The sequence below is a fragment of the Phyllostomus hastatus genome, unplaced genomic scaffold, assembly GCF_019186645.2.
Source record: "Phyllostomus hastatus isolate PE091 unplaced genomic scaffold, TTU_PhHast_1.1 phas_scaffold_501, whole genome shotgun sequence".
In the NCBI taxonomy this organism is placed as follows: Eukaryota; Metazoa; Chordata; class Mammalia; order Chiroptera; family Phyllostomidae; genus Phyllostomus; species Phyllostomus hastatus.
Genome location: NW_025334033.1, coordinates 45,302,291 through 45,329,941, shown reverse-complemented (window position 1 = coordinate 45,329,941; position 27,651 = coordinate 45,302,291). Strand labels below are relative to the sequence as shown.

The following is a 27,651-nucleotide window of genomic DNA, read 5'->3' as shown; positions in this document are numbered from 1 at the left end:
TTTTACAGCATATAGTTTTCTACAGTTTTGTTGTAACTATGGTTATAGTTTCCTATGCTGCTGTAACAAATAACCAGAAACTCAGTGGCTTAAAACAACACAAATTTATTAGTATTTTACATTTTGTTGGTTAGAAGTCTGATTCAGGACTCTCTGGGCTAAAATCAAGACATTGGCAGAGCTGCATTCTTTTCTGGGGGCTCGAAAGGTTAATCCATTTCCTAGCTTTTCCCCCAGCCCACTCTCTGGCCTTAGCTCATGGCTCCCCTCCCCCATCCTCAAAACCAAGTACTCCACATCTCTCCCGCCCTTCTTGTTACATCTTGTCTTCTGACTACTGCTTCTCTTTCCTTTTTAAGGACCTTTGTGATACACTGGGCCCACCTGGATAATCCAGGATAATCTTAATATTCTAAAGTCAGTTGATTAGCAATCTTAATTTCACCTGCAATTTTAACTCATCTTTGCCATGTAACCTAATTTATTTCCAGGTTCCAGGGATTAGGACATCTTGGTGGGACATTATTCTGTTTACAACAGACAGCTTCAATAAAGTTAAACATATAGTTGTCATACGACCCAGCAATTCCACTTCAAGGTGCTTACCCAAGAGAACAAAGACATTCACACAAAAACCTATTTGCAAAGATTTACAGGAGTTTTATTCATAGACCCCCCCCCAAAATAACTGAAATGTCTTTCAACTAGTAGATGGATACACAAAATGTGGTACATCCATAAAAATGGAATACTATATTCAGCAATAAAGCAGAAGGAACTGCTGATACACTTAACAGCATGGGTGAACACTCAAATCTATTATGCCAAATGAAAGAAACTAGACTCAAATGGCTAGATACAGCATGATTTCATTATTTTGATAGTCTGGAAAAGACAAAGTACAGAGAGAGACAACAGATCATTAGCTGCCAGGAATTAAGGGTGGAGGAAGGGTTCATCACAAAAGGGCAGCTCAGGGGAATTTGGGTGCTGGGACTGTTCTGTACCTTCCTTGTGGCAGTTGCACAGCTTTATGCATTTGTCAAAACAACTGTACAATGAAGAGAGTTTATTTCATTTCATGTAAATCAAAAATAAAGTTAAAGTCTATTTCAAGGAAAGACTACAAATACATCATTTCTCACTCATTAGGTTGGCAGAAATTTAAAAATCTTACAATGCCAATCTGACAATTCCAAGTGTGGACAAGAATGACTTACATACTGTTGGCAGGAATGTAAATTGTTAAAACTTCAGAGGATGATTTGGCTGCAGCTAGTGAAATTGAAAATGCACATCAATTATAGCCCAGCAATTCGACTTACAGGTAAGTATACATTTTAGGGAAATCTTCACACATGTGCTCGAGTACACATGCAAACAGTCACTGAATATTGTTTGAAACAGAGAAAAATTGAAAACCACCCTTCAGTAGGCGAATCAATTCATTGTGGCTAGCAGTTATTCAAACAAGGAAAGGAAAAAATGCCTAAGAAAAAGAATCAACCCTGCTGGCTACACACGTGATTTTGTGAAAGGTAACTTAAAAGACCACCACACTTGGAATCTGCAGACAAGCATTTTAGCAGTCAAGACTGTGGACTGCTTACTACATAAAGCTCACTTTACTCTTCCTGGAAAATGAAGAGGCAAGGCTATAAAAGTACTAAGAATATTTCCAACACAACAATTATACAATGATTTAATAGGTGTATATAATAAAAAATTATATTCTAAAGCCCCTATGTGGAGAAACAATTTTCCCCAGACACCCTGAAATAACAGACTATCAGTGAAATAAAACGTCTTAGTATACTGATACATAAAATGGACCAAACTTCTTGGTCTGTCTTTTTAATCAATATCACAATTCAGAAGGAACATATACTGCTTACCCTCAGGTAAAACATACATATCCTCTCTCATTCTAACATTCTAAAACAATATTGAGCGTACCTTTACTGTCAAGTTCAGATCTGTCTAACCAAAAGTCATTCAAATACACGGTATGATTCACTTGCTTCTTTTTAGAAACAAAGATAAAATGAATTGCCTTTCGTATTTTTGTCTGTGTTATATACAAAGACCTTACACGGTAATTTCATAGCTTCAGCCTGCTACAATAAAGAGCCTTTAAAAACCTGTAATATGTCATGACACAGGGATCTAGTAAAAAAAGAAATCAGTACTTCATAATCCAAACAAGCTTATTTAACAATTTCATTACCACCAATACTTATACTTCAAAGACACCAAATAACCAACATGTCATTTGTTTCTATTGCAGAATTTAATAGGCTATTAACTTCTGGTGTAATCCAAAAGCATAATTAGAATACAATCATTAAAACATTTTTTAAGAGCATAAATATTAACGCCTTTCACCTTGTTGGTAAAACCAAAACTTCAAAATTCTTGTTCTACACTTTCCAAATTTAAATTCTCACAATTCTAAACGAGTACGGAGACAAAACGTAGACTATATACTACTTCTAAAAACCTCCTAGCTTCCAGATTTTAATTTTAGCGCCAAATGCCAAAAACAAAACAAAACAAAACCAAAAAACCTCTCGACCGAAACCTGAATTCCGTACACATTACTGTATGTATATCAAATAAGCATAAGGTCAGTTATTACTAGTAAGTTACATAATTTGCACCGAAGATTGTTTAAAGCGCCTTTCATTAAATGCAGCTTCCAACAATTTACAGGCTTCAAAGTTCACCTTGCAAACTTAGAGTCAATTATCAGAAACTATTTACGAGAATAGGTTTTTCTTTAAGATTGGCCACAAGGAAGTAAGAATAGTTTATTTGTTTAAAGAATGCAACGAGCAGCTGAATACCAGGAGCTGAGTCAAGCAGAGGAACGCTGACTACATTCCGTGTTCTCCAGGAAAGTGTTCCCCTGCCTGTTTCCCCGACCCGGCTTAGAGGGAGTCCCGGGAGTCCCGAACTCGGGGACGGAGGTGCAGGGGACGGGCGACTCCCTGCCGCGCCTCCCGCAACTCGGGCTGGGAGGGCAGCAGCGCCGCCAAGGTGGGTCCCTCGTCAAGACAAGAGGGACTGGGCACAGCCAGGCAGCGCTCCTCCAGGGACAAAGGTTGGGCTCACGCCTTCCGTGGCGGGCTGCCGCTCCCCGCGGCGTGGGGCAGTCCACAGGGCAGACCCAGGTCCCTCCTGAGCCAAGCGCACGGCGTGTGGGGGAGGGGACCAGCCCGACTTCCCCTCCCCCGCCGCGCTCCTGGGGACCTGTTGATTAAGACCTCCACACCGAGCTGCCGCCTGTCCATCTCTTACCTCTGCGCCACAGCGGCCGCGGATCCTGCTGCCCCAGCCGCCTCCAAATACTGCAGAAACGACAGCTCCCCAACGGCACTTAAGATACCGGATAAAGAATCCAGAAACTCCCGATTCCCCACCTCACAATCCTTAGTCCCCGCCCCCGCCTCCGTCGCCAGCCACCGCCGTCTCCGCCGCCGGCGACTCCACCTCTGCACCGCGCGAGACCGGCCCCCGCGGCCGCCGCAAGACCGCGCACGCGCCCCCGGGACTGTGGCGTAGCGGGAGCGCCTATCCCAGTCCCTCCTGGGCGCGCCCCGCCCTCCGCTAGGCAGAGGGGCTGGCGCGGTTCGCCCAATCCCGAGCCCGTGCGGAGAGCCGGCCCGCTCATTGGTCAGTTCTGTAGCTCCGGAGCGTCTGGTCGCGCGCACTGGCGCGCCTCCAAGTATCAATGGCAAACTGCTTCGGGCTTGTAAGCATAGGGAATCGCTTTGGGCTTGAGCTCGGGGGAAGTAGGTTGTGTGGGGCTGCGAGGTTTCCCTGGGACGTAGTCGGGAGCAGCTTACGGTTCTACAGCCCCTGACTCTTCTCGCTGTGGAAGACTGTCCGCTCCTAAAGAAAATCAGATTCCCCGTGAGGCCACTCCTCCTGTCCTATGAAAGACGTCACATGATCTAACTTTTGTGTGTGTGTGTTTTTTTTAACGTGACATACTTGAACACTACACATGTAGTGTCCCACAGAAGAATTTTCTGTTACCGCCGAAGACTCCAAAAAGCTAGCAGCTTGGATCGAGTTCTGAAAACCAGAAAGGAAGAATGCCAAGGGCCAGAGCTGTTTCACAAAACTTGAGTGAATGGGTTTAGAGTGTCCTGGGCCAACCCATACCCAGTGCAAGAAAATCCAGATAAACAATGTTTAGAATTCCCTAGGAACTGTTAGCCATATACAAAAAAGGGTGTCTATGTGTGTGACCTATTTCCTTTTCTAAGTTCTTAAATGCATAAAATAATTATTCAAGAAGCCTCCTCTAGTTCCTCTATGAATTTTTCTTCCTCTGTCTCAGGATTTCTCAACCTCAGGGCCATTGATATTAGGGCCACAGCATTCTTTGTTAGGGGGGACTTCCAGTGCATTGCAGAATGTTATAGCAGCATCCCTGATTTCTACCCTCCAGATGCCAATAGCACCACTACCCCCATTATGACCATGAAAAGTGTCACTATACATTGCCAAAGGTCCCCCCTGGGCCTAAAATCACCTCCGTTTAAGAACCACTGATCTAGCTGTTCAAAGAAATGTACTCTTCGGAAAGAGTCTCTCATTACCCTTGCATTCCAATTGCCTGGCTCCAAGCAATTTTGCATAACGCGCCTAAGCAAATGAGCTCCCCAGCTACCTAGGCTCGCTTCCCCAGCCGCTGAGAGACCTCTGTCACAGGACTGCACACCAGTAAAATGATCACTGTCTGAGAGAGCAGCTGGTGTTCTCAAAACATGCGGAGACTCCTATGTAAAGTGCTATACAAACGTTACTCTTTACCTCTCAAAGATGTTTTCATTTTAAAAGAGGGTAGACCTTATGACAAATAAAAGTTTATTCTCTGGTGGATAAAGCCATTTCCAGAATCCTGAAATCACTCAAATTACTGGCTTTGTGTGCAAAAAGTGAAGAATAGAAGAAATAGAATCTATAGGTAAGGTAATTGGATTTGAGATTTAGCTTTGATGCTGACTTATTTGGTGACTTGGATGTGTGAGAAATTTCCTAAACTTTTCCTAACGTTTCCTAAATATACTTGCTTAAATGTTCTCATCTGTAATATAACAGGTTATTTTATACTGGTTTTAAGATTCTAGGAGTTTTTTAAATATTTAATCTAGCATAGGGAGTTAAGAAAATGTGATTTCATCCCAAAATAGAATGTAATGGGTGATCCGTGGTTTAAAATCCCCCGTCAGAAGAGTTGTTCATCCTTGTCACAGGGCAGGTTCACCCGCTGAGTCACCCTGGCAAATTTGTAACTAAGTATTTTGGGTGAGTAGTGAAAGACAAACTAGAAAAACAAGTGTATGGCAAAGGGTGACCATACCCTTCCTCCCTCCTCCTCTTGGCATCTGCTCAACCTATCATCTGGCAACAGCCTCTATTACATGTTTATGTAATAAAATGTTGTACCATTTTATTATGTTAAAGGCCTGGGGGAAATATATTCATATTGCATGTTAGCCATTTGCAACAGATCTGGAATCTCAGTTTTCAAGATTCTACCATTCACTGTTATATGTGAAATCCTTAACTAAGGCTATTATATTCCTTTGGTTTTATCACTTATATGTACTGGTATAAGCCAAAGTTTTCATAACTGAATTAGTAGCCTAATCATTTATGATTGATTAAACCAGGTGGTCAGAAATGATGTCAATTAAAAGAATACTCACTGATTCAGATATGAGAAGTTATGAAACAAGTTAGTAGGTACATTAATAATTAAATATCTAAAAAATTTTAAATTAAAAAAAAAGAAGAAACCAAAAACCATGAGCTTTTGTAGCTTAATTGGGTTTAGTTATTATTATTTTGATTTTTAGTACTTCTTAACCTTTCATAAATCTAGCTGAAATTACTATGTCCCTAAGCTAAGGACATCATGCAGTTGTTGCCATGTGGGATGGGAGGTCCCACTGTCTTTGGTTAGTGCAGCATCAGCATCATTCAGTACAGGTGGGTACCATTCAACTCACCTGACTTTAATAAATATTCACTCATTAACTCAAAAAATAGATACTGAGCACTTCTTATGTGTGAAGTACTATGCTGTAGGAAACTGAAACGTGACAGTCCCTGTCCTGGAATAAGTAAGGTGTGAAAAGGGACAGGACAAGTTCATCAAGGTCAAATAGAATATAGTGAGCGGAAACAAGTCTGCATGGCCTCAAAGAATGGTCAAGTCTCACACTAGGGGGAGCTTTGCTGTCTAATGAAGAGGGAGAGTGACAGGGGCAGAAAATAACCCACTATTAAAATACCCACAATAATAGGAAAATCAAGATCTTATACGTGGCTTTCAAAAGATAAAGCTTTCATCAATTCGAATGGGTGAAGCACACAGTGGAAAGCATGGGCTTATGGGAACATAAGTAGCCAACAGTAACTTCAGACTAGCATATTCAGTATTGAGAATGTTAGTCATTTATCAGACTTTTATCTGTACCCTTCTTGAGTGGTCCTGTGCTAGGCTGAGGATGTGTAGACAAATAAAACATGGTCCAGGAGAAATTTTATTTTGGAGAGAGAAGGCAGGCAAATTTGGAGCTTGGAAATTTTTCTAATAAAAGAAAGACGAAGCTTGAATGCCAAGAGAAAGGAAATCAGGTTTATTCTCCTAAAAAGGAACTATAAAATTATCTATGCCTTTTCCTCACTAAACTCCCAATCAAATCTCTAGTTTGTTTATGTAACAAATGTCAGCTGCCACTTTAACTCATATCCATAAGTGAACACCTCCGACTGGGTCTGGGGTGGTATACCTGTGTGAGCTCCAGAAAGTTGGACTCTCGTGTCCCTTCTATCCTGTCTGGGACTCATTCTGATTGAGATTTAACTCCATCACTGCTTCAAAACAGCCTTTATATCAAGGTCACCTATTAGAGCCACTTTGCGAAATGCAAAGGTCAGCGTTCAGTCCTTGTCTTCCTCAATCTGCCAGCAAGCATTTGACGCCAGTGAGTGTTTTCCCCATTTTGTCTCTGGGAGCCTGACCACTCTAGCCTCTCTTTCTACCCACCGGAAACTCCTTCTCAGTCTCCTTTGCTGGTTCTTCTTTGTCTCCTGTTTGCAAAAAGTTGGGGTGTCCCAGGGCTCTAATATTTAATATTTTACTTCTCTCTGCCTGGGTTTGAATCCCAGTTCTGCCACCTGCTAGCTGTTTGCTCAGAAAAAAGTCACTTAATTTCTTCAAGATTCAAATTCCTCATTTATAAATTGGTAATAGAAGTAGCTACCTCTCACAGTGGTTATGAAGACGCAATGAATCTATTTACATAAAGTGCTCAGAACATGCCAGGCACTATATGCATTAATTATTTGTCCTTGTTCTTAATCACCATGTTCTTTATCACTCACTATCTACATGACTGCATCAGGTCTCGGCGGCATTCAGTTTTATCTACACACTATCACCTTTAAATTTGTCTCTAGCCTAAACTTCTGCTGTGACCCCAGAATCATATATTTAACTATTGGCTCAACATCTCCATTTAAATTTCTAATAATCATCAAAAATGTAACATGCCAGAACTTTTCATGTTTGTCTAGTTTTCGTTATTTCAGTGTATGGTAATCTTACTATTCCAGTCGTTCAGGCTCTGTTCCTACTGTAGGTCCAAATCCATCAGGAAATCCTTCCATTTTTACCTTCACACCCAGAATCTAACCACTTCTCAACAAACCCACTGCTACCACCCTACTCCAGAGCATCACCATCTTTTGCCTGGATTACTGCAATAGGCTCTTTTCCACCAATATTTTCTCTTCTCAGCACTGTAGCCACTGTGATAGCGCACATATTATATTAGCTGTATGACTTTGAACACAGAACTTCACCTCGCTAAGCTTCGCTTTTACCATCTGTCTGTAAAACAGGAAAGTAATAATACCCTCAGATTATTGTGAAGATTGAGAACGCATGCAAAGCACATTATAGAATGACTGGCAGCCTTTTGAGAATGAATAAGTGGTGGCTTTTAAAAATCCAAACTATTTTTTGGATGGGGGCTGTCTGTAGTTTCTTTATTTTTTAAAATTAAAAAAATATTTTATTTATTTTTGGAGAGAGGGGAAAGGAGAGAAAGAGGGAGAGAAACATCAGTGTGTTGTTGCCCCTCTCTCACCCCCTACTGGGGACCTGGTCTACAACCCAGGCATGTGCCCTGACTGGGAATTGAACCAGCAACCCTTTGGTTTGCAGGACAGCGCTCAATCCACTCAGCCACACCAGCCAGGGCTAGTTTCTTTATTTTTAAAAGTATGGGGATTTGAAAAAAAACTGTCTGAAAATGGCATTCATTGATTCCATAAATACTGTCTCTCGGGCCAGGTGCTCAGCTAGAATACACAGATGGAAGGAACATGACCCCACCCTCAAGGACACCACAGTGCCTGATGTTAGAAATAACATAGTCCTGGGCTAATGTCCAGACAAGAAAAGTAAAACCAAAGAGAATAATAAATTTTCCCACAACCTCCAAGAAAAGAAGCCTTATGGGTGAAAATTGAGTTTATTAATCAGAAACCTTATGGTTTCATATACTTTTCTGCCTTCCTTTAAAATTGATATCTGCAGTCATTACAGATTTAAGAAACTAGATCGGCATACATGTGAATACTTAGTGATCAGTGTTAGCCTTTATTTCTACCACGTGGGAGACGTTGTTTGGTGTTTCCCGTGTGCTGACTGTCATTTCCCGAGCTGCGCTTGCCTTTTAGTTTAGTAGTTTCTACTTATCTGAAAAAACAAGATGGAGAAGTCAGTCCAATGAAGTAAAAAATCTGAAATACAGAATAAAGTTTTTTCTGTTAAGTAAAAAACTTTAAAAACTATGCATAAAATAAGTGATTGAAATAAGTAAAATTACATTGATAATACAGCTTTTCTTCTTAATGCAATGATAAAGATCCTTGGGACAGAGAAGCACTCATTTTTCAAAGGTAGAGGTTGAAGCAATGTAAAAGGAACCTCTACATTTCTTAAAATTTTTGTTTTAAGCTATTTCTATCCAAGTAAGAACCTAATAAATCAAGATGTCAAGATTAAGATGATGGGCTTTTATTCTTTAAGACTTATAGACAGGCATAGCATTGAACTTCTTTGCAAGTTTTGAATCTGTGTTAAACTGAGCCCTAAAACAAGTCACAGGTATATGAGATTTACATGCATATAATATATGCTTGTTGAAATAAGGGGCCAAATAACTTTCAAATTACTTCAGTAGGAATATGAAGTCTTTATTAGTAATAAACCTTTTTTAAATGTTTAAACAAACACTTAAAATAATTGTCTGCCTTTGCCCATACAAAAGCAGTTCACCGCTTGAATAGTTGGGAGCCACTTTCTAAAATTCAGAAGTCAAGATTTAAACATGGTATATATATCATCACTTTTGCCCTCCTTTGCATCTGCAGTTCTTAATGAGGCCCCAATATTTGAAATGCCATTGTGATAGAATATAGCAATCAAAGGATGAAATCATTACAACATATTGGGTTATCTTTAAAGGAATTTCTTTCTCTAAATTGTATAATATAAAGGATGGGACAAGAGTAGATTTACAGTTGTGAGGATGCAAAACAGAGAGTCTATTCTTGTGTTATTATTTATTAGCTATTGTATTATCTTCCATGTGAACGACTATACACCTTTTTTTGCCCCACTCTGCACTGAGAGCTAGCAAGGCTTGGGACTCTCTAGGTGGATGTAAGAACCAGCACATATCACCCTGAGTGCCACCCTGTCACTGTCCACCATGACCACAAAACAATATTAAGAATGTGCTTAAAAAGAAACAGAAGTGACAAAAGAATAGGCAAAGACTCAGGAGTATACGTGGATGCCAGGGGATTATTTTGTGTGGACATTTGTTATTTTTTGGCCACATTGTTCTCCACTGGTGCATAACCTCTGGCCCATGGTGTGCATCTGGGTGGGGCCCTGTTAAACTAGGTGCTCGGTGCTAAACTAGCAGGCTTTGGTGGCAGAATGACACAGGAGGGACAGAAGGGTGGGCACCTCCATTCCATCACCAGAGCCCTGATGAGATGGGCATGTGGTTCCTGCCAAGGACGTTCCTGGTTTTCTAACCTTTCCTTAAATTCTGTGAATTCAGCCCCTAAATGTGCACATGTATGAACGCACACACATTGGCTATGTTGGGAGAGGCTGCCGAGAGAAGTCCTACTCCTAAGTGGTTCACTGCCAGCTGGTATCTCAAAGAAATGCAAATGCAGTAGGCCGGGGCCACCACACGTAGCAATGCACATTTGCACTGAGCACAGAACGTGAATGGGGTCCCCGACACCATGCAGTGAACAGTTTGCATAGCCGTACAGGGCAGCCCTGTAGGTACTCCGTCATTGTTCGTATAATATGGGTATGAAAGAGACAGGCCTTGGTTGTGCTGGCTAATCTAAGAAAGCACGTTTGTAAAGAGTATGATGAAGGAGGCAAAGGGGAAGAGTAGAAATGAGAATGAAGGGAATCTCTTATAAAAGCAAAAGCAAGCAATTCTCTCCCAGTGCCTTATCTGAAGCTCCCTCTTTTCCTGTGCTGCTACATTTTGACCCATGATGGATGCGGGAGCAGAAACCCCAACCAAGCCTCGGCTTTCCAGTCTACCTCTATTGTTACTACAATAGAAGCAATGAGAGTCAATGTTAAAAGCTTCAATTTATCGACAACTTTCTGTGAAAGTGTCATGTCCGCCCTTTTATCTATAGAGATTTATAATTGTAAAAAATTACCTTTAGGTTGTCTTACATGTTTTTTTTCCATTGGCCTTTTCTTTCTCTGTTTTCCTTCCCTTTCCTCACATCCATTCCCCTGAGAAAGAGGGAGACAGATGAGGCACAGGCTCGAGGAAATCAGAGGAGGATTCGGCATGGGGAAGAGAACCAGAGGGCAAAAAGAAAAATGGTGGGGAAAGAGGAAGAAAGGGAGTGAGGAAGAAAGGAAAAAGCCAAAAGCAGGAGAGAAAAAAGGCACAAAAGGAGGGGAATCTTATCCTGGGTCTTAAATTCAAATGGTGTTTTAGCCTCCTCATCAAAAATGTCTTTATTCTTTCCAATGGAGCCCATTGCTAAATTTCCCAAACAGGTTCTCGATTTCATCAAGGTGGAATAAACCTGGCTGCTTAGGATTCCAAGGAATTCGATTAGTCATCAAAGAAATGTGGGGAGGGGTGGGGAAAACATTCCCAGTATTTCATAAGTATTTTCCCCTCTTCTTTTCTTGAATCTCTATTATTTGTCTCTTTTCTTTTCACCTTGGAAAATAACACAGGATCGTAGACAAGACTATTGTTTGGGCTCCCTGGAAAGAAATCAGCAAAGGCAAGGAGAGCAAAGCCCAGGAAGACAAATGGAAAAGTCAGGAAGGGAGACGGACCCACACCCGGGGAGACAGGTTTAACCCGGGCCCTGCCTTGCAGCCCCTTTGTAAAAGCACACTTGAAGTGCCACTTCACCAAAAATCTGATTCAGAAAAGAGAAAAAGGGTGATTGTTTTAAACTGCTGAGAGGTTTGAGAGATGAATTAGAGACTGTGGCCCCCCCAGCTAGCCATTGCCCAGAATGGGGTGAATGTGAATCTGACGAGGTTCACAGTTCCGGGGGTTTGCTTTACAGCAGTGGGAATGCAGTACTTGGGCTTCTGCCTAGAGGAGAAATCAGATGTACAGACTCAGTTTTACTCTACACTCAGTTTACATTCAATAGGACGAGGGCTGATGATTCTACTGATGTTTACTTTTCTTGGGGTGGAGTGTTAAGCATAAGGAAGAGAGTATGAAAGGGGAAAAAGAAGTGATTCAGAGTGTGAAAAAGGGGAAGGAAATGCAAATCAGAGTGAAAATTGCAAAACTATACAATCCTAAGTAAGGAAAAACAGGAAGATACAGAAGAGAAAAATGGAAAGAATGAGAAAGTATGTGAAAGAAAACAAACAGGGAAAATCATTAATACTTTTGTGAAAACTGCATGCCAGTTTTGCATCTTGCACCGTCCTTGTGATTGAACAAGCTCGGGGAGATTTTGCTGCACGTGGACTGCTCTTTGCTTTGCTCCTCCTTTCCAGAGCCCCGTTTCAAGCTGCCCACTACGTTCACAAAGATGGGCCACCACGACCACAAACACAGCAGCTTATAGAATCGTGACAGGTGAAAGGGCATTGAGGCAGCCAATCATGCCCTCCTCATTCCCCCACCCATATGCACACACATTTGATAGTTGAAATAACTGAGGCCCAGAGAGATTCAATATGGCATCCGGAAACAGAGGAAGTGTAGTTTCAGTTAGAGGTCAAATCCAAGGCTTTTGTTTCTCAGTTCTGTGTTTGATAGTAAACTTCTTCACGCACCCAAAGTCTTCCAGTTCCTCTCCCAGCCTGTTTCATGGACTCACTAGTCTCTGGTCCTGTTGCCCCCGAACTCTGTTATCTTCAGTTTTTTTCTCTTGTCCCCACAGGTAGTTAGTTAACAAATCTTTTGACTCTGTAATCATGTCCTTTTGTCTCACTGCTTCTTACCTGGCCCAAGGCTTTGGCACCCTTCATCGGGATTATTATGCTGATTTCCTATCTCAAGTCTCTGCCAGCTTCTCTTAGAAATTGCAGCTGTCTGAAAACATAACCCTAATTTTGTCATTTCTCTCTCTTTCAGGGCCTTCTCCTTACCTACCAAACAGTACCATCCACACTCCCTAGCACAGCCCAAGACCTGCGTAGTCTGGCTCCCACCTCACCTTCCAGCTGCATCTTTCATTATCCCTGCAAAGGAGCAGGCCCTGCACTATCCCCTGCATTTGATTTTGTTCACACTCTTCTCTGTGCCTTCACATTCTTGCTTCCCCCTCTCTAACCCACAGACCGCCTCCTTCAGAGGATCTTTCCTGATCTTCTCTCTTGAGCTAAAACTAGGCTCTCCATTTTTCTCTTAAAGTGCCTATACCATTATAATTTATGTTATTCGTGCACATATCTTGAGGCCAGGTAATATGTCCTGTTATTTATTTAGTTTTGATCTCTTCCAGAGCCTGCCAGTACCTCATCTATAATAGATAGGTATCGAATGTGTGTTCAGTTGAACAAAATTGAGTTTGTGCCAAGACAAGTGAAAGAATCAGTCACGTGTAGGATGAAGATAAAACTATTGATGTCCTACATTAAACATTGATGTCCTACATTTAAAGTTTCCATGGCTTACATAATGAGTGCTTCAGAGTATATGTAGTTATGTGCTAACATGCTATGTGTTATTGATAAGGCTGCTGCTAGGTTGATCCTTTGCCTTTAGAGAATGAGAGGAAAATATTTGCCAGTTGGACATCTCTGGAATTTCTACAAATACACTTTGGTTTCTTTCTTTCTTTCTTTTTTGTTTTTTCGGCAGATGTAGTCCCCCCACTCCATGCGGGCTGCCACAAAGACAGAGAGCGCAGGGATTTTTTTCTTTCGCATCCCAGTGCAAATCAAAAGAACAACACTAGACTGTTTAAGGTCTATCGCTGGATCCCTTTGGTTTCTTTTTGAAATATCATTTGGGGTAGAAATTGAGAGATGAAAATTTTATGTACGACAAAGGCGATTTTGCATTTTTCTTGTAAACCACAACAGCATTTCCCCACGATGTTCCCAGGTTCAATACTGCGGGCTATAGGACAGGTGAAGTCACACTGCCGTGAAGTTGATCTAGCACTTTGGATGCTCAGCCCAGCGGGAAGGGCCAGAGACAGGTCCCATCTGTACAAACACCTATCCTTTAATTATTTGCCTTTTGTGAGGAGGATGCTTATAAATGTGGCTAAAAATGCCTTTTAGTGTTGGTTTCTAAAGTGGAAGTATTTTTTTCCCCTCTCCACTTAAGTCCAGTGAAATGTGCCTCTGTGTTCCTTCCGTGACGTTCCTTGCGTGCATGACTGGAGCTGAGGTCTGCGCCACCCCCGGGTCAGACACGAACTTAGAAGTGAGTCAGCAGCAAGCAAGGGAAGCGGTCTCCACTGGTGCCTGGAGGTCAACCCCCACATTAGAAGCTTGTGTTACAGTTTTAAAATCCTGAGACATGAGAATTTGTAAAGAAGAAGCTGCCAAACAAAACGTTAAATGGTATCACCTGACAGCAAAGCAGAGGCCAAAGCTGAAAGTAGGAAGAAAAGAGGGGCCAGATGATTTCAGATTTACCAAGAGATTTAGTGTGGACCCCTCCCCTTCCAAATCAGTAAGGACAAGGGGCCCTATTGTTTGGGTTCTGCCTGCAGAGCTAGCCTGGGAGTGGTTCTTGCCCAGAGAGTTAGATACTGGGAACTAGGAAACTGATCTCTACCAGACAGAAAAACGTGAAGAGATGCCTCCCACTTGACAGACAGCACGCGGACAGGCTTGTGAAGCGCTTCCGCAGTGGGGAACCCTCCGAAGGGAGCAAAGGCAGGGCAGGGGGCGCATCAAAACATCTCGCTCGATTCCTTTGCTCTCGACTGCTCTGTTCCAGGACCCAGAGGTGACTCCGGGACACCAGGGATTTCAAAGAAATATAGTGGAATTTGTTCCCTACCTGAAGTGTTTACATCAGTTCTCGTGTTCCTGTAAAAATAAACAACACACTTCAAAATTTTTGCCAGTGTAACCACAAATATTTAGAGAATAATTACTGAGTGTGAGACAACTGACCACTCTCTAAGTGCTTTGTAGATAGTCATGAGACATGATTGGCGCACCTAGGGCATCGGTGGTGATAATACATATTGAAGAAAAGTTACCTAAATTCCTGTAATGTGCAAGCTATCTGACCTGTAACAGCCATACAAGTAAATTGTGTGTAATGGTATATAATGTATTTAAATTATGTGTAATAATATATAATGTATATTGTCTGTCACCTGTCCCTCAGTGAGGCTGGGGTGTCCCCATTCTGTTTCCTCTTCAGCCCCTGGAAACTTTTTGGGGTCAAGAGTGAGGGAAGCTCGGGGGCTTACCTAAACAGTCAGCTGTGTTGGGGATATAAGCTTGCACAGAGGCTGGGGGGAGACTCAGCAGTGGGTGGGCGCCTGGGGCAGGAAGTTCTTCCTCACAGTCTCTAGTGGCCCTGGTGGGGTCACAGTGCCTGCGAATCTTACAGGTGAGGGGAAGCAGAGTTTGTCAACTCCAAAATATGCCTTTTAGAAATGTCGATTATTTTAAGCTGGTTATTTTTGAGAAACGGAAGACTCAGAGAGAATCTTTGACCCTCCCCCTTGCCTGCCTAAAGGAATTCAGATAGAAAACCCTGCTCTGCTCGGAGGAGGGGAGCTGTCAGCTCGGTGTCATGATGCGGTCTCAGTGTGAAGATGGGAAGGAAGAGGCCGAGCCAAGCCGGTGTTTAGACTCCCCTCTGGGTCGCATCGTTTCTGCGCGCCCTGGCCGGATCCGGTTCCCTAGCGTTCGCTCTCTCTCCTCTACCTGTGCACTGCCTCCTTTCCGTTGGTGATCCAGGCCCCTGCCTCCCTCTGCCTGGTCTAGAATAGCGTCTGGACTTCAGCTGCCCAGTCTGTCCGAAAGCCCTACATTCTCAGGGAACCCGCGTATGCACATATGCAATGAGTTTGGTTATTTGCTCTTGTTAATCTGTCTCGTGTTAATTTGATTATTAGACCAGCCAGATGAACTTGAAGGGTAGAAGGAAATTTATTTTTCCTCCCTGACACAGGTGAAGTATTTGCCCAAGTGATTATATTTCTTATGGTTTAGTGGCTAGAATAGGAGAGAAGCTGTCAGTTTTCCAGACTATTTTACTTTCAGAAATGTCTTTGGATAAAGAAGTTTGTTTTCTGCACTCCTAATTTTAAAAGTTAATAACAGTAATTAAAATACTTATTTTCTTAACCTCACTGGTATGCTAAAACATAAACCTAACTCACTTAATTTTCACCAAATCTTTGTTTCTTTGTCACATGTTCAATAACTATTTTGGAACTGTTGCTGTTTGAGCAAAAGAAAATAATTACCCTTAGATAATACCTTCACAGATAAGTACAAAGACATAATTATGATCCATTTCAAGGGTTCTGGCAAATACACCCAGTTCCAGTTCTAATGGATCTTTCCAAAGTAAAGGTTAAACTAGTAATTTTCTGAGGAGTTTGCAAATAAATGTTCATGTAGCCTTTACTAAATAGGTCTGGTGATTTAAATGAAGATTAAGCTTAATGATCAAAGTTTTCAAGAGACTGAGAAGTATAAAACAAATGTACTTTAAATAGGTATAAATTAAAATAAAGCCTGCCATTACCCTCCATAAAGCAAAGGGAAGAGTCGCACTAGTGCTATTATCGTGGAGTGAAAAGGAATGTTAATGCTTTACAAAGTAAATCCTTCACTCCTAAAGCACCTACGGTGACATTACAGAGGGCTCCATGGTCTTTCACTCATCCAGATTTGAATTTCTGAATTTACATTTTAAAGAAAAATGAATTTGTGGACAAAATAGCTAACAAGGTCATTGTTTAATTTTTTTCATTATTCCAAAGTACGTGGTTATAAAGTGTCACTGAAATTCATGGTCTTGAAGAAAAATATGTGGAATTTATTTACCACTCTCACAATGCCTGGCAAAGTCCTCCTGATCTTACAATATTTTACAAGGAATACTGTCCCGGAATAAAGCGCCGGTGAGTTCCACGCTATTCTTAGATCGCACCTGTCATTCACAATGAACATTTTCAAATTAGGCTCTAGCTACTGATTGTATTCCTGATGTACACTGGCAACGAAAAAGAATCCAGGCTTGATTAAATTGGGCTAAAGAGGATTACTTAGAACCAAAATTTGGTTTTTGCTTTGTGTTTTAAATTTTTACCTGTTTAACTTTCTCATGACACAGGAAGGTGAGACTGGCAGACCGGGCCTCAGAGAATTTGAGATTTGCTAACCTTCAAGATCCCTTTTATCTTTAAAATTCTGTATTTTTTTTTCTATTTAAGTCAAAATTTTTTTCATTTTTAAAGTGATTATAATAGTGAAACTAACAAAACTTTGCACTTTCATTTTTCACTGTAAAACTTTTTTATCTCACAATTTTAATATTTTAAAAAGCCACTAAGCACTAAGCTACTGCTCAGAGGATTTTTAGGGTAGTGAGACTATTCTGCAATGGTAGATACACGTCACTATGCATGTGTCAAAGCCCATAACAACCCCTTTTTTATATTTAAAAAGAATTTAGATAGAATTCATTGCATCCCTCATATTCATTTTTGCTAAAATAAGCATTTAGATCTACATTTTTCTCAGGTTTCTTTTTAGGTGTTACTCCAGAATGATGGATTAACTTTTCATCTTTATAATACTATAGTGTTCTCTCCCATTCATCTTGCAATGGAATATTCAAACTGTGAAACTAGTTTCTTTCAGATGAAATTAGTTGGAAGTGTTGAAAAGTATAAGGGATATGTAGAGGAGAAAGTATAGAGGAGTATAAAGAAGAAAAAGTACCCATCATCACTCTAGAACTCGAGTTCTGGAACTCCAAAACGTGGACCCTGCGATTCTGGTCTGTGTCATCAGCACAGCCAGCCCCGGACAGCAGCCCAGAATGCCAAGTGAATGATGTGGGAAGCGGGCACGAATTTGGACGAGATTGCACCAGATGTGGCTAGTTAAGAGGTGACCATGTCATTCGCTTGTATCTATATCTGAGAATGTTGGACAACAAACGCCTGAGTGGCGGGTACTTCCAAGCGTGGGCGTATTTAATGACCTCCGTCTTAGCATCCCCCGCATTTCCCTGTTTCTCATACCTGGATTCTTCAGCCTTGAGAGCTGTGCTTTTAAAACCAGTTGACGTTATTTCTGAGGTTTTATCACCCATCTCTTTGAATGTACTTGTCTCACTTTCTCCTGGGGTCAAGGTAGTATGAAAATCTCTTTCGCCTTCAAAAGTCAGTGTTACGTTTGGGATGCTGATGTGCTCTGAGCATGCTGTGGACGCATTCTTACTTTCTGTATCTCCTAGACAGTCAGGCTTCAGGATGTTTTCTATTTTTTCCTTTGAAAACAGTAAGCATGGGCAAGTCAGGTAACAGAAGAGCATTATACAAAAACAGACTATCTGTGGAGCCGTGTCTACAACAGTAACCACCACTCCATCTGATTTACTGAGCGCCCTTGAGCGCGTGGGCGCAATAATGAGGGAACCAGGCCCAGGAGGCCCGGCGGGTGTTGGAGGCTGGCAGCGGGGGGCCCTGGCACAGCACTCTGAAAAGCCCATGTGGGCATTCACCCCAAAGTCACCTCCCACGAGAGAATGAATACTTAATTACAGTACCTTCTCTCTCTGAATTATCAAGGAAAGGAAGGTTTTCTAGAAATACCTTGCTACCTGCTCCCCAGTCCGAGGCTGTTCTTGATTTAAGAGCATCCAATAGGTGAGAGGGGTTGAAGGTTCATCATCTTACTAGATCCTGAAAGATTTAGGACTTCTACCTAAAGCTGAATACCCTAAATTCTGTCCTGTTCTCCTAACGTCCCAGTTTCTGTGGATGCACCGCCTCTTGAGAGGCTCACTGCCTTTCTCAGGGTCTCCCTCAGGCCTTGGAGCTGGGTCAGCCGTTTCTGCGCTGCGTCCCTCCAACAGCCCTCCCACCTGCGCCTCCCAGTCCATCGGCTCCGTGACCTTCCCTTGAAAATAGTGCAACAATTTCCTTCCTTAAAAACTTCATTTTGTGTGACAACAGAAGTCATATATATTTATCATAGAATAATTTTTAAAACCCAATAAGATATAAAGTGAAAGGAAGAATGTTATTGCTTGCTTGAGGCCACTGGCCAGAAATAACTACTCTTGTGGCACATTCACTTGGTCTTTCTGTCCATTTATTTATTTGTATATGTATACTTTGTGCTTATATTTTCATTTCATATCCTACACTTTTTGCTTAACTATTTGTTGGGAACCACCCTGACTGGTATCAGAAGCTGAAACCCCCGCCTAGGCTAAGGCTAAGGGAACGCCCTTGGAACCGTGAGCCAGCAAGGAGACAAAAGCTTATCTCCCTGGCAGGAGTTCTGCTTCTGCTGCTTTATTCATGACTGAATCCCAAAAAGTTTGGTCGGTTAGCCAAAGACGGGTAAGATTCCCCACAGTGGGGAACGACCTAAGACAGGCACGATCACTTTGGGAGGCCCCCCAAAAGAAGGACCTGGGGGGCTGCAGCAAAAGGGGGTGATGGACCCTCGCTCCTCGGCTTTGACAAAGCCTGAGTTCTCAGCGTCTGGGAGAAAACCTCCTTGTCTCTCAGTTGCCTTAGTTCCCTTGCTCCACCTAAGCCTGAAACAATGACAGGGTGGTGCAGCTCTGTGCTGAAAAGGGCGGATCCCCCGGGTGATCAGGCCTAAGAAAGAACATGTAAATTACTGTGAAACCTTCTTTGTTTAGAATGCTCTCAGTTGAATGAGAAGGGTCTTAGGAGGAAGTTAGTTTGTTCCTCAAAGTCTTACAGCCTAATGAATACTGTACTTTACCTGAATTATTATGCAAAATGAGCCCAATAAAAGCAGGTATGGATGGTAAATCGGCGTGCTCCCCACTAGGGGGGGTGGCCATTTCGTCCCTACTTCCCCACAGAAACTAGTCTGTCTCTGTGCATGTCGTTTTTTCTCGCGAGTTTATCGTCGAGCCATCCGCAGCGTTTTGTGGTCACTGCTGGCCGGGGACCCACGCGCAACAACTATTTATTCTGTTTAATGCTAATAAGCATTCCCCTTATTATAAATTGAATTATTCTAGTTAAAAATTAGTTTGTTATTGTAGGAAACAGAACATTCAGAAAAGCGTGAAGAAAACACAAACCCCCCCATATGACTTTTCCCTCTTCTATTGTCTTAACGTGTATAAAAGTATTTTTATACAGTAGGAATTATAATTTTTCACTCTATATCATGAAGATTTCTCCAAGCAAAGGAAAACTCTTTAACAATTTTAATAGCTAAAGAGTATTCGTTCATTTAACAAATGTTTACTAAGTGCCTATGATCTAGCCAGATACGAACTATGGCCACTCCTGAGTAAGACAGATGCGGGACGGCCCCTCCCGGATTCAAACCCACGTAGCCATTTCCCCTGAAGTGGACATTTAGAATATGACCATATTTTCATTTTTTAAATAAACAGCACAGATGTGGTATGATTAACATCTTTATAGCTAAATCCTCATTCCTATTTCTGATGAATTCCTTTAGAAAGATTCTTAGAACTGGGATCAGTGAGCCAAGGTTATTAACATTCTTAGGTTCTTGATTCGTGATGATTTCAAGCAAGTCTGTACCAATTCTCACCCCTCCCATGAATCTAACCAGAGCTTTACTAACACTGACCATTTTTATTGTTTTAATGAACAGTTTTATAGGTTAGATTTTTTTAAAAATTTGCATTTGTTTGCTTACTAGCGAGGTTAAACATTTTCCACTGTATTTACCGAGATTTTCTTTTCTGAACCTTCTTCCTTGCCCTTTGTCATTTTTTAAAACTTGTGGGCCCCATCGAGGTTTCATGCAGTAGACTTCAAACTGATTTCTTTACCTACAATCCATTTTACCTACGATTTGATGCCATTAAACTAATCTTTTAAAGACACAGCTCCTTCACATCTGTTACAGGAAGGGGTATTGTGGCTAAACTTTGCCCAAAGACTGAAATCCACACTTCTTATTTTGGCATGCAAGCAACTTACCATCCTGTATCTGAATATTCTCCACATATCTTACGCTCCAGCCAAACTGAACTAACCATGCTTGGATATGGCTCTGGGTTTTCCCACTTTCTGACTTTATCCACAGCCACTCCTTTTGGTGTTTTAGTGTCCCATGTCCACCCTCACTTTTACCTACTGAAGTTTCACCCCATCCTTCAATGTACTGCAACCTTCTCCACATTTAAACCTTAATGAGGAGACTGAGGCTCATGCAATCTCAGTGACATACCCACACTGCTCTGCAGCAGGGCAAGATTCCAGCCCAGGCCTCTGACTCTGATCCCTTGGCTCTTTCCACCCCACCACAGCTTCCTGGCACTGTGGTAAGTTTGGCGGTGAGGGTGGGCACTATTTCAGGAGACACCCGATGACAACTTTCCACCAGGGCTTGGGGCTCTGATGTCATTATTGGAATTAGGTGACTAAGAGCAAGTTCCGTAGCATTTTGATGATCCACACCAGGTAGCTAACCAGAATCTCAATGATCGCTCTTATCTTTGGTCATTAAAGACTTAGAAGTCTGCAGTGCCACATACCTTTTCCTTGGCCCTTAGTATGTCGTCATTTTCAAACACCACTTTGACCTCCGAACTATTTGTGACGTCATGGAGATCTGTGACTTCTGTGACTTCTGTGAAAATTTTGATGTCTGGGGCCTCGGCGACCTCATTTTCTGGAACATCTGTGACGTCGGTGATGTCAGTGACGACTGTTAATTCTGAGAACTCGGCGCTGTCTACGGCGTGTGCTGGGTCTGGGCCTGCGTGCATGTGTGGGGCCTGTAGAGCCGTGAACGCTGCGATGTCCATGATGTCCACTGAGCCCGTGATGTCTGTGCTGTTTGTGATTTCCGAGAGGCTTGAGACTTCTGACACTCTGGAAGCTCTGGCTCTCTCCTGGTTCAGGAGGGAGATGAGCTGCTCCCACTGAGAAAACAAGGCGTCCTGCTTGTATGCAGGGGCGCAGAGCTGCAGGTAGTAGGCTCGGCCACTCACCAGCTTTACTTTGAGGCGCATCGTCTTTGCGTCATGCACGGACAGAGTCACGAACTGCAGGGGGAGGAACCTGCAAACAGACACACAGGTCATCTGGGGGCCCGACTGGAAAGCTATCAGGGGCCTTTCCATTAATGTCTTATAATGGTTTGAAGAGTGAGACTTGGGACAACAGGCTTTCCTCGCACACGGGCCTGGGCAGGGGCGGGCACGGAGCAGGGCGGTGCCTTCTTATAGCCGCCACGTTCCCAGGTCTGGTCCTAGGGGGTCATCCTACCTGAATCCCATTCCTGGGGCTCTGATATACTAAAAAAAAAAAAATCAGAGTATCAGCTATTTACCCCAAGGAGTCATCCTATTTCATCCTGCAAACCTGAGCCTTAGAGAACTCAGGCAATTTGCTCTAGGCCATATAGCAAGTTGGTGGCTTGAGACAGGACCAGAGATAATTTTGATGGAAGTTGGGATGCTGGGGGAGAGGGGCATGTTCTAGAGAGGCAGTCTGGGTCTTTAGTTCCTGCTACTTAAGTTTAATAAAAATAAAAAAGTTAACCTCCTGTTTGGCTGCTGCCAGGTTGCCACACACTATTTTCCCGGAATCTGAGGGAGCGACTCGACCTTTCGTGCGCGGCACGAGTGCCAGTGAGCAGCTCCCTGGGCGCAGCTGTTTCCGTTTTCAGCTCCTCAGGGGCAAAGTGTATTTTCTGAAACATCTTTCACCTCTTCCTTTGTAACTCACCTGGTGAGCACCAGTTTCTCAGGAACATGAGATGTCAGGAGACTTTTAAACAGGGGTTCTGTATCTTTCCGGGCGGTGGGGGTCAGATGTGCGAGCAGCATCATGTTGGGGGTCTTGGGGCTGTGTCTGGAAGAGCAGATGCCTACCGTCACCCAGTTGGCTCGGTTATGCAGGTAGATGGACTCACCTCTCCTGTTGACCTGAGACAGACAGAGAACAGGAAGAGAGGTTTTCTGACAAAGTGCATGGTCCCGACAGCCTTGCTGGCCTGAGCTGTGTAGGAAATGAAGGAGCAATGAGCCATAGGATGCACTGGTCACTCACATGTTCATGTGAATTTTTGGAGCTTTCACAGTGACAGGGCAGACACAGTCCCTGACCCAGGGAGGTCCACAAAGGGAGGCAAGCATTAAACAAGTCTGTCACTATTACTATTGGAAGAAGAGTTACCAAGTACAAGTTCAGGCTGCTGTGCTGTGGCACACACAACAGGGGACTTGACCTAGAAGAGGATGTGGGCAGGGGTGTGCTGGTGAACACGTAACAACGGTCTCTTGGAGGGTACACACCATATGTCTGTTATACATTTTACTGATATAAAACATAAGAAGTACACGATTTACAAATAGTGATATGCAACACCCTTTTAAAAAATTCTATTCAGCCAGCTGATTTTCATAAAAGTCTTTATTGACCTTTGCAAACTCTTGTATCTGTAGCCTCAAGAGCATAGATAATAGTAAAATGTAGTGAAATAATAGGAGTGATGAGTTTTGAGTATTTGTTACCTTTGTTTTGAATATAAATTAATTTTAAAAATTTTTATAATTTAAGTTTTAATAATGGCTGTGTTTAACAACCATTTGCAAACTTCTTAGACACTTGTCAGCCAGCCAGACAAAGGGTCAGAGAAGTCCCCCCGAGGAAGGGCCTCTCACTGAGCCCCGGACACGGCGGGACCAGAACACACTGGCTGTGTGGGCTGTCAGGCCGAGGGGCTGCATGTGTAGCACCCCAAAGCCTAAGACTCTCGGCCAGTAAAATCTCTGCCAGTCAGAAGAGGAGGAAATTGGGTGGACAGGGATGTGAAGGAAGCCACAGAGGCTTTAAGCAACACTTGGTTTCTCCACTGTACAATAACTGGTTCAAAAAGAAATAAATAAACCACTTAAAAACAAATATACTCTGAAAACTGTTGTAGCCCTCACTGTTGATTGATCTATTCGATGCCATCCCCTCTTCTTCCCAATGAACAGAATTCTAGTTTTGTCTCATACCCACCCCTCAGGGATGGTGCCCCAACCCAGGGGTTAAACTATGACTGACCTAAACCAGTCATGGTGACCCATCCCCTTGTCAGTGATTGCTTGCAGCAGTGGCATGTGACCAGGCCTGGCCAATGAGACACTAGTGGGGGTCCACTGGTGGCTCTGGGAAAGAATTTTGAGTCCTCGCAAATGGCTGTGAAGATGAGAGGCATCCCTTTCACTGCTGGCAGCTGTTGCTGTCTTGTTTGCATGGGATGTGGGAGGGAGATGACTTAAGGGTGACGGAGCAAAAAGAGAGGACTTGGGTCCCGGGTGGCTCCCTGAGGGTGAGCCAATGCCCTGAGGCTCTTGCATTCTATTCGAGGTAATAGTCGTTCTTTTTCCATTCAATCTTGTTGAGTCTGCAGAAGAGAATAACCTTTTCTAATTCTGCCTGATCTGGGGCCGTGGATGGACTGTAGAATGCTAACTGCCCCGCAGTGTTCATCAGAACATGCAATGGGTATTTGAAAAGTGTGCAAGAAGAAGTGCAAAAAATAAAATAAAAAGATTGTTAATAGGAAAGAAGCATATGGAAAGTAAAGTATATAAAGTATGACTTAATCATGTGTGTTCTGGGGTATCACTTAAACATTAGTGTCCATTGAGAAGTCACCTCCTGACCATGGTTCTGGAGGAGAGGAGGTCGGCCCAGTTCCCAGGTGTTGGTGGAGAGATGATGCTGTGTCTGTGGTCGTGCCTGTCACCCCTCTGTGGACTCCGCTGGGGTGCTGCTCAAATGGGTGCGTCTCATGTTACACTTGGTTGTAGCATTTTAATGAAGTTTAGGGGTATGGTCCACACCATTGAACTCATTTGTCTGAATGTTTTAATGTGGAGTGTTCAAAGGGAACTTAGAACTGCTCCCAAATGCACTGAAATGTAGTTTCATTCAGAATATGGGTAGGCTTTTATGAAAGGAAACTTTTCTCTCTGGCACAATTTGACAATTATATTTTACCTTAAGAACTAAGAGTGGAAATTCACTTTAAATCCTAGTTGTGTCGTAGATATTATTCTTTAAAATGTCTTCTAGATCTAAGAAAGGTTGAATGCTTTCCCACGGCAGGACATCGTAAAAATGACCATTGTCCCTTCATGTAATTTTGGCAAGATTATGATAGACAATTACAGGAAAGTTAGGACAGAATTCCTACGTTAGAGTTGGGAAAATTTGAAATGAATTTGTCTTCAACAGCATAATTATTTTCAGTTGTTTAAAATCCCCAAACTGTTCCCTTCAATTGTATCACACACAACCTTGTCACACTTAAAGCAATTCTCTCCCAACCTGCTCAGTCATCATTGACATCGTTGAAGTTATTACAGCATAATTCAGGGCTCAAATATTTACCTGGATAAAGTTGCCCTCTAGCATGGGCGGAGTCACAAAAGGGGCGTACTCCCCTTTGTCCAGCTTGTTCCGGAAACCTCCTGGACCACGCAAGGGGGGGACGCGGAAGGCTTCTTGCTCACGGGCCCTCGCGGTAGGCTTCCTGCTGTTCTTCTTCATGGCGCTCACACACAGACCTCAGAAAGCTGACGAAGTGGACACACCATGAACAGACGCAGAGAAAATTTAATGTAACACATAAGGAGCCTCACTTATTCATTCATTTGTTCAACAAATTTCATCAGCATCTACGATCTGCCAGGTGTGGTGCTGCGCACTGGAGACACATCTGAGCAGGACCGATAGGACCCTCCCCTCCTGCAGCCTGTGCTCTGTGGGGAACAGGAAGTGAGCAAGGAAAACCAATGATGTTGGATGATAAGGGTCCCAAAGACTCTAGAACAGATACGTGGAATGGAAGCGCCTGCGGTGTGGTGCTGGCAATGCTAATTAGGGTGGTAAGGGAAGGCCTCTGTAGGCGGCCTCGAAACATATGCCCCGTGTCCCCCAAGTCATGAATCCTTGTCTTCCTAATTGATGTACCAGTACCACTTCCACCACTCAGGGTTCACAAGTCATTTTTTATAAGTAGGGTGTAAAACTGCAGTAAACTGAGAACATTTCTTCCTGATCATTCACCCATGACGGAGCTTAGTTCTTGGTTGGGAGGAGCCGGTACTGATTTAATCAACAACCGTTATTCATCTCCCGCTCCCTCTCCGGAAACCGCGGCGACAGACACCAATGGCTCTGCCTCATTAGATCTTATCCTTAATGCATCTCAAGCATGAACATACTGGAAGCAAAATGAGTCAAGAAGAGCAAGAAAGTAAACTAATCCAGAGAAGCCAAGATGTAATAAGAATGAAACAAACAAACAAAAAAGTACTCGGAGAAATAAAGAAAAAAAGAGAGAGCTAAAACAACTACCATCTAAAACAGAGAGGAAGGGAAATAATAATCCACAGAATTTTAATTTGGTGCTTGTTTTGTGGGAGACAATATAGGCTTTATATGCCCTGCCTCATTTAATTCTGATAAGACTATGAAATAGCATTATTAACATATTCATTTTATATACTATGCAGTTGAGGCTTGGAGACAGAAAGTAATTTACCCAACGTCACACAGCCTGCGCGTGCCCCACACACCAGGAACAAGACCTGCATAGTCTGACCAGAGGAAGTTCTGTTGTTGCTCAAGCTTCAGGCCTGCCTCCAGTGCTTGGAAAGATGGATGTGAGGACTGGCAAGGGTTAGAGGGGTCAGGATAGGTCGGGATAAATGGGAAAGAGAAAAAAGGAGGGAGAATTAAAGAGTACAGAAGGTGTTCTTCTCCTTCTTTCTGTTCCTGTTCCTTCTTTCTATTCCTGAACAATTTAGTTCTAAATCCACTAGCTAAACAAAGAGAGGCAGGAGTCTGTAGTGGGGAGAGTGGGGAACTACAGCCCAGAACACTCTCTCCCACTTGGATGCCCGCCTCACCCTGCTTGGGCTGATTCCTTACACTGGGTTGCACCTACCAGGAGAGGGGTGCAACCCAGTGTAAGGAATCAGAGCCCAAGCAGGGTGAGGTGGACATCCAAGTGGGAGAGAGGATGGTGGAAGGGATGGGTAACCAGTTACATCCAGGGGAACCGGGATTAATGCAATAAGAGACCATGAGGCTTTATTCTGATATTAGTTAATTAATTAAAAGGTGGATGAGGAACAGAATATTTACACAGTTCAAACCAACATATTCATTAATTTCAAAGGGGAAAAAAAAGGACTTTACAGTGAAGAAGACAGGCAGACACCTCATAATGAAGTGAGTTGTGAACACTGTCAGCAATGGGACAAATCAAAATAGCATGCCACCATACCGGATGCAGTGAGCAGCACGTAGTGTCCTTCTGAGATGTTCCTCCCAAAGATGCGTGGCCTGAACTGCATCATTAGGAGACATCAGGAAGACCCACATCAGGGAAAGTCTACAAGATAACTGGCTTGTGATCCTAAAAAATGTCAATGTAATGAGAGACAAAGAAAGACTGGCACTGTTCCAGGCTGAAGGGGACTAGAGAGATGTGACCACTCAATGCAGTGTGTGAGGTTCTAAACTGGGTCTTCTGGTGACGCAGGCCCTGACTGGGACTTTCAGCGAAGTTCGAATGGGAAGTCAGGATTAGAGGGCGGTAACATGCAGTGCTCACGTCCTGATTTTGATGGTTAGTTACATTTTGCCTATGTAGAAGGACATCTTTAATCATAGGCAACACCAACTAAAGTATTTGGGGATAATAGGACATCGAATTGGAAAACTACCCTCAAAAGATTCAGGAAATAATATTCTGTAAGTCTGTGACAGTTTAAAGAAATTAATGGGAATAATAATACAAAGAAAAAGTAAAAAGGCGGAGAGGAGACGATGGGGGAGGGGAGATGGATGAGTACTGAGGTTCAG

General features: G+C 42.8%; 2 protein-coding genes and 1 non-coding gene across 8 annotated transcripts in view; all 3 read right to left on the bottom strand.

The window, feature by feature from the left end:
* Positions 1-3,530, bottom strand: part of PALS1 (protein associated with LIN7 1, MAGUK p55 family member) — a 74,789-nt gene extending 71,259 nt beyond the window's left edge. For all 6 annotated transcript variants that reach the window (XM_045822621.1, XM_045822625.1, XM_045822623.1 and 3 more), the window contains exon 1: positions 3,301-3,530. The gene's annotated coding sequence lies outside the window, so the exon portion shown is untranslated. The remainder of the gene's footprint in view (positions 1-3,300) is intronic.
* An 8,334-nt stretch (positions 3,531-11,864) lies between these two features.
* On the bottom strand, positions 11,865-25,326 carry GARIN2 (golgi associated RAB2 interactor family member 2). The gene is made up of 6 exons (XM_045823775.1): positions 25,168-25,326; positions 22,507-22,706; positions 21,309-21,837; positions 17,821-18,068; positions 14,601-14,629; positions 11,865-11,926 (listed from the first exon to the last, which is right to left on the bottom strand). The coding sequence occupies exons 1-6, from the start codon at positions 25,324-25,326 to the stop codon at positions 11,865-11,867; spliced, it is 1,227 nt and encodes a 408-aa protein (XP_045679731.1).
* On the bottom strand, positions 13,441-13,567 carry LOC123809025. The gene has a single exon (XR_006783901.1). It is a non-coding gene; the product is annotated as a small nucleolar RNA SNORA31 (small nucleolar RNA).
* Positions 25,327-27,651: the final 2,325 nt, after the last annotated feature.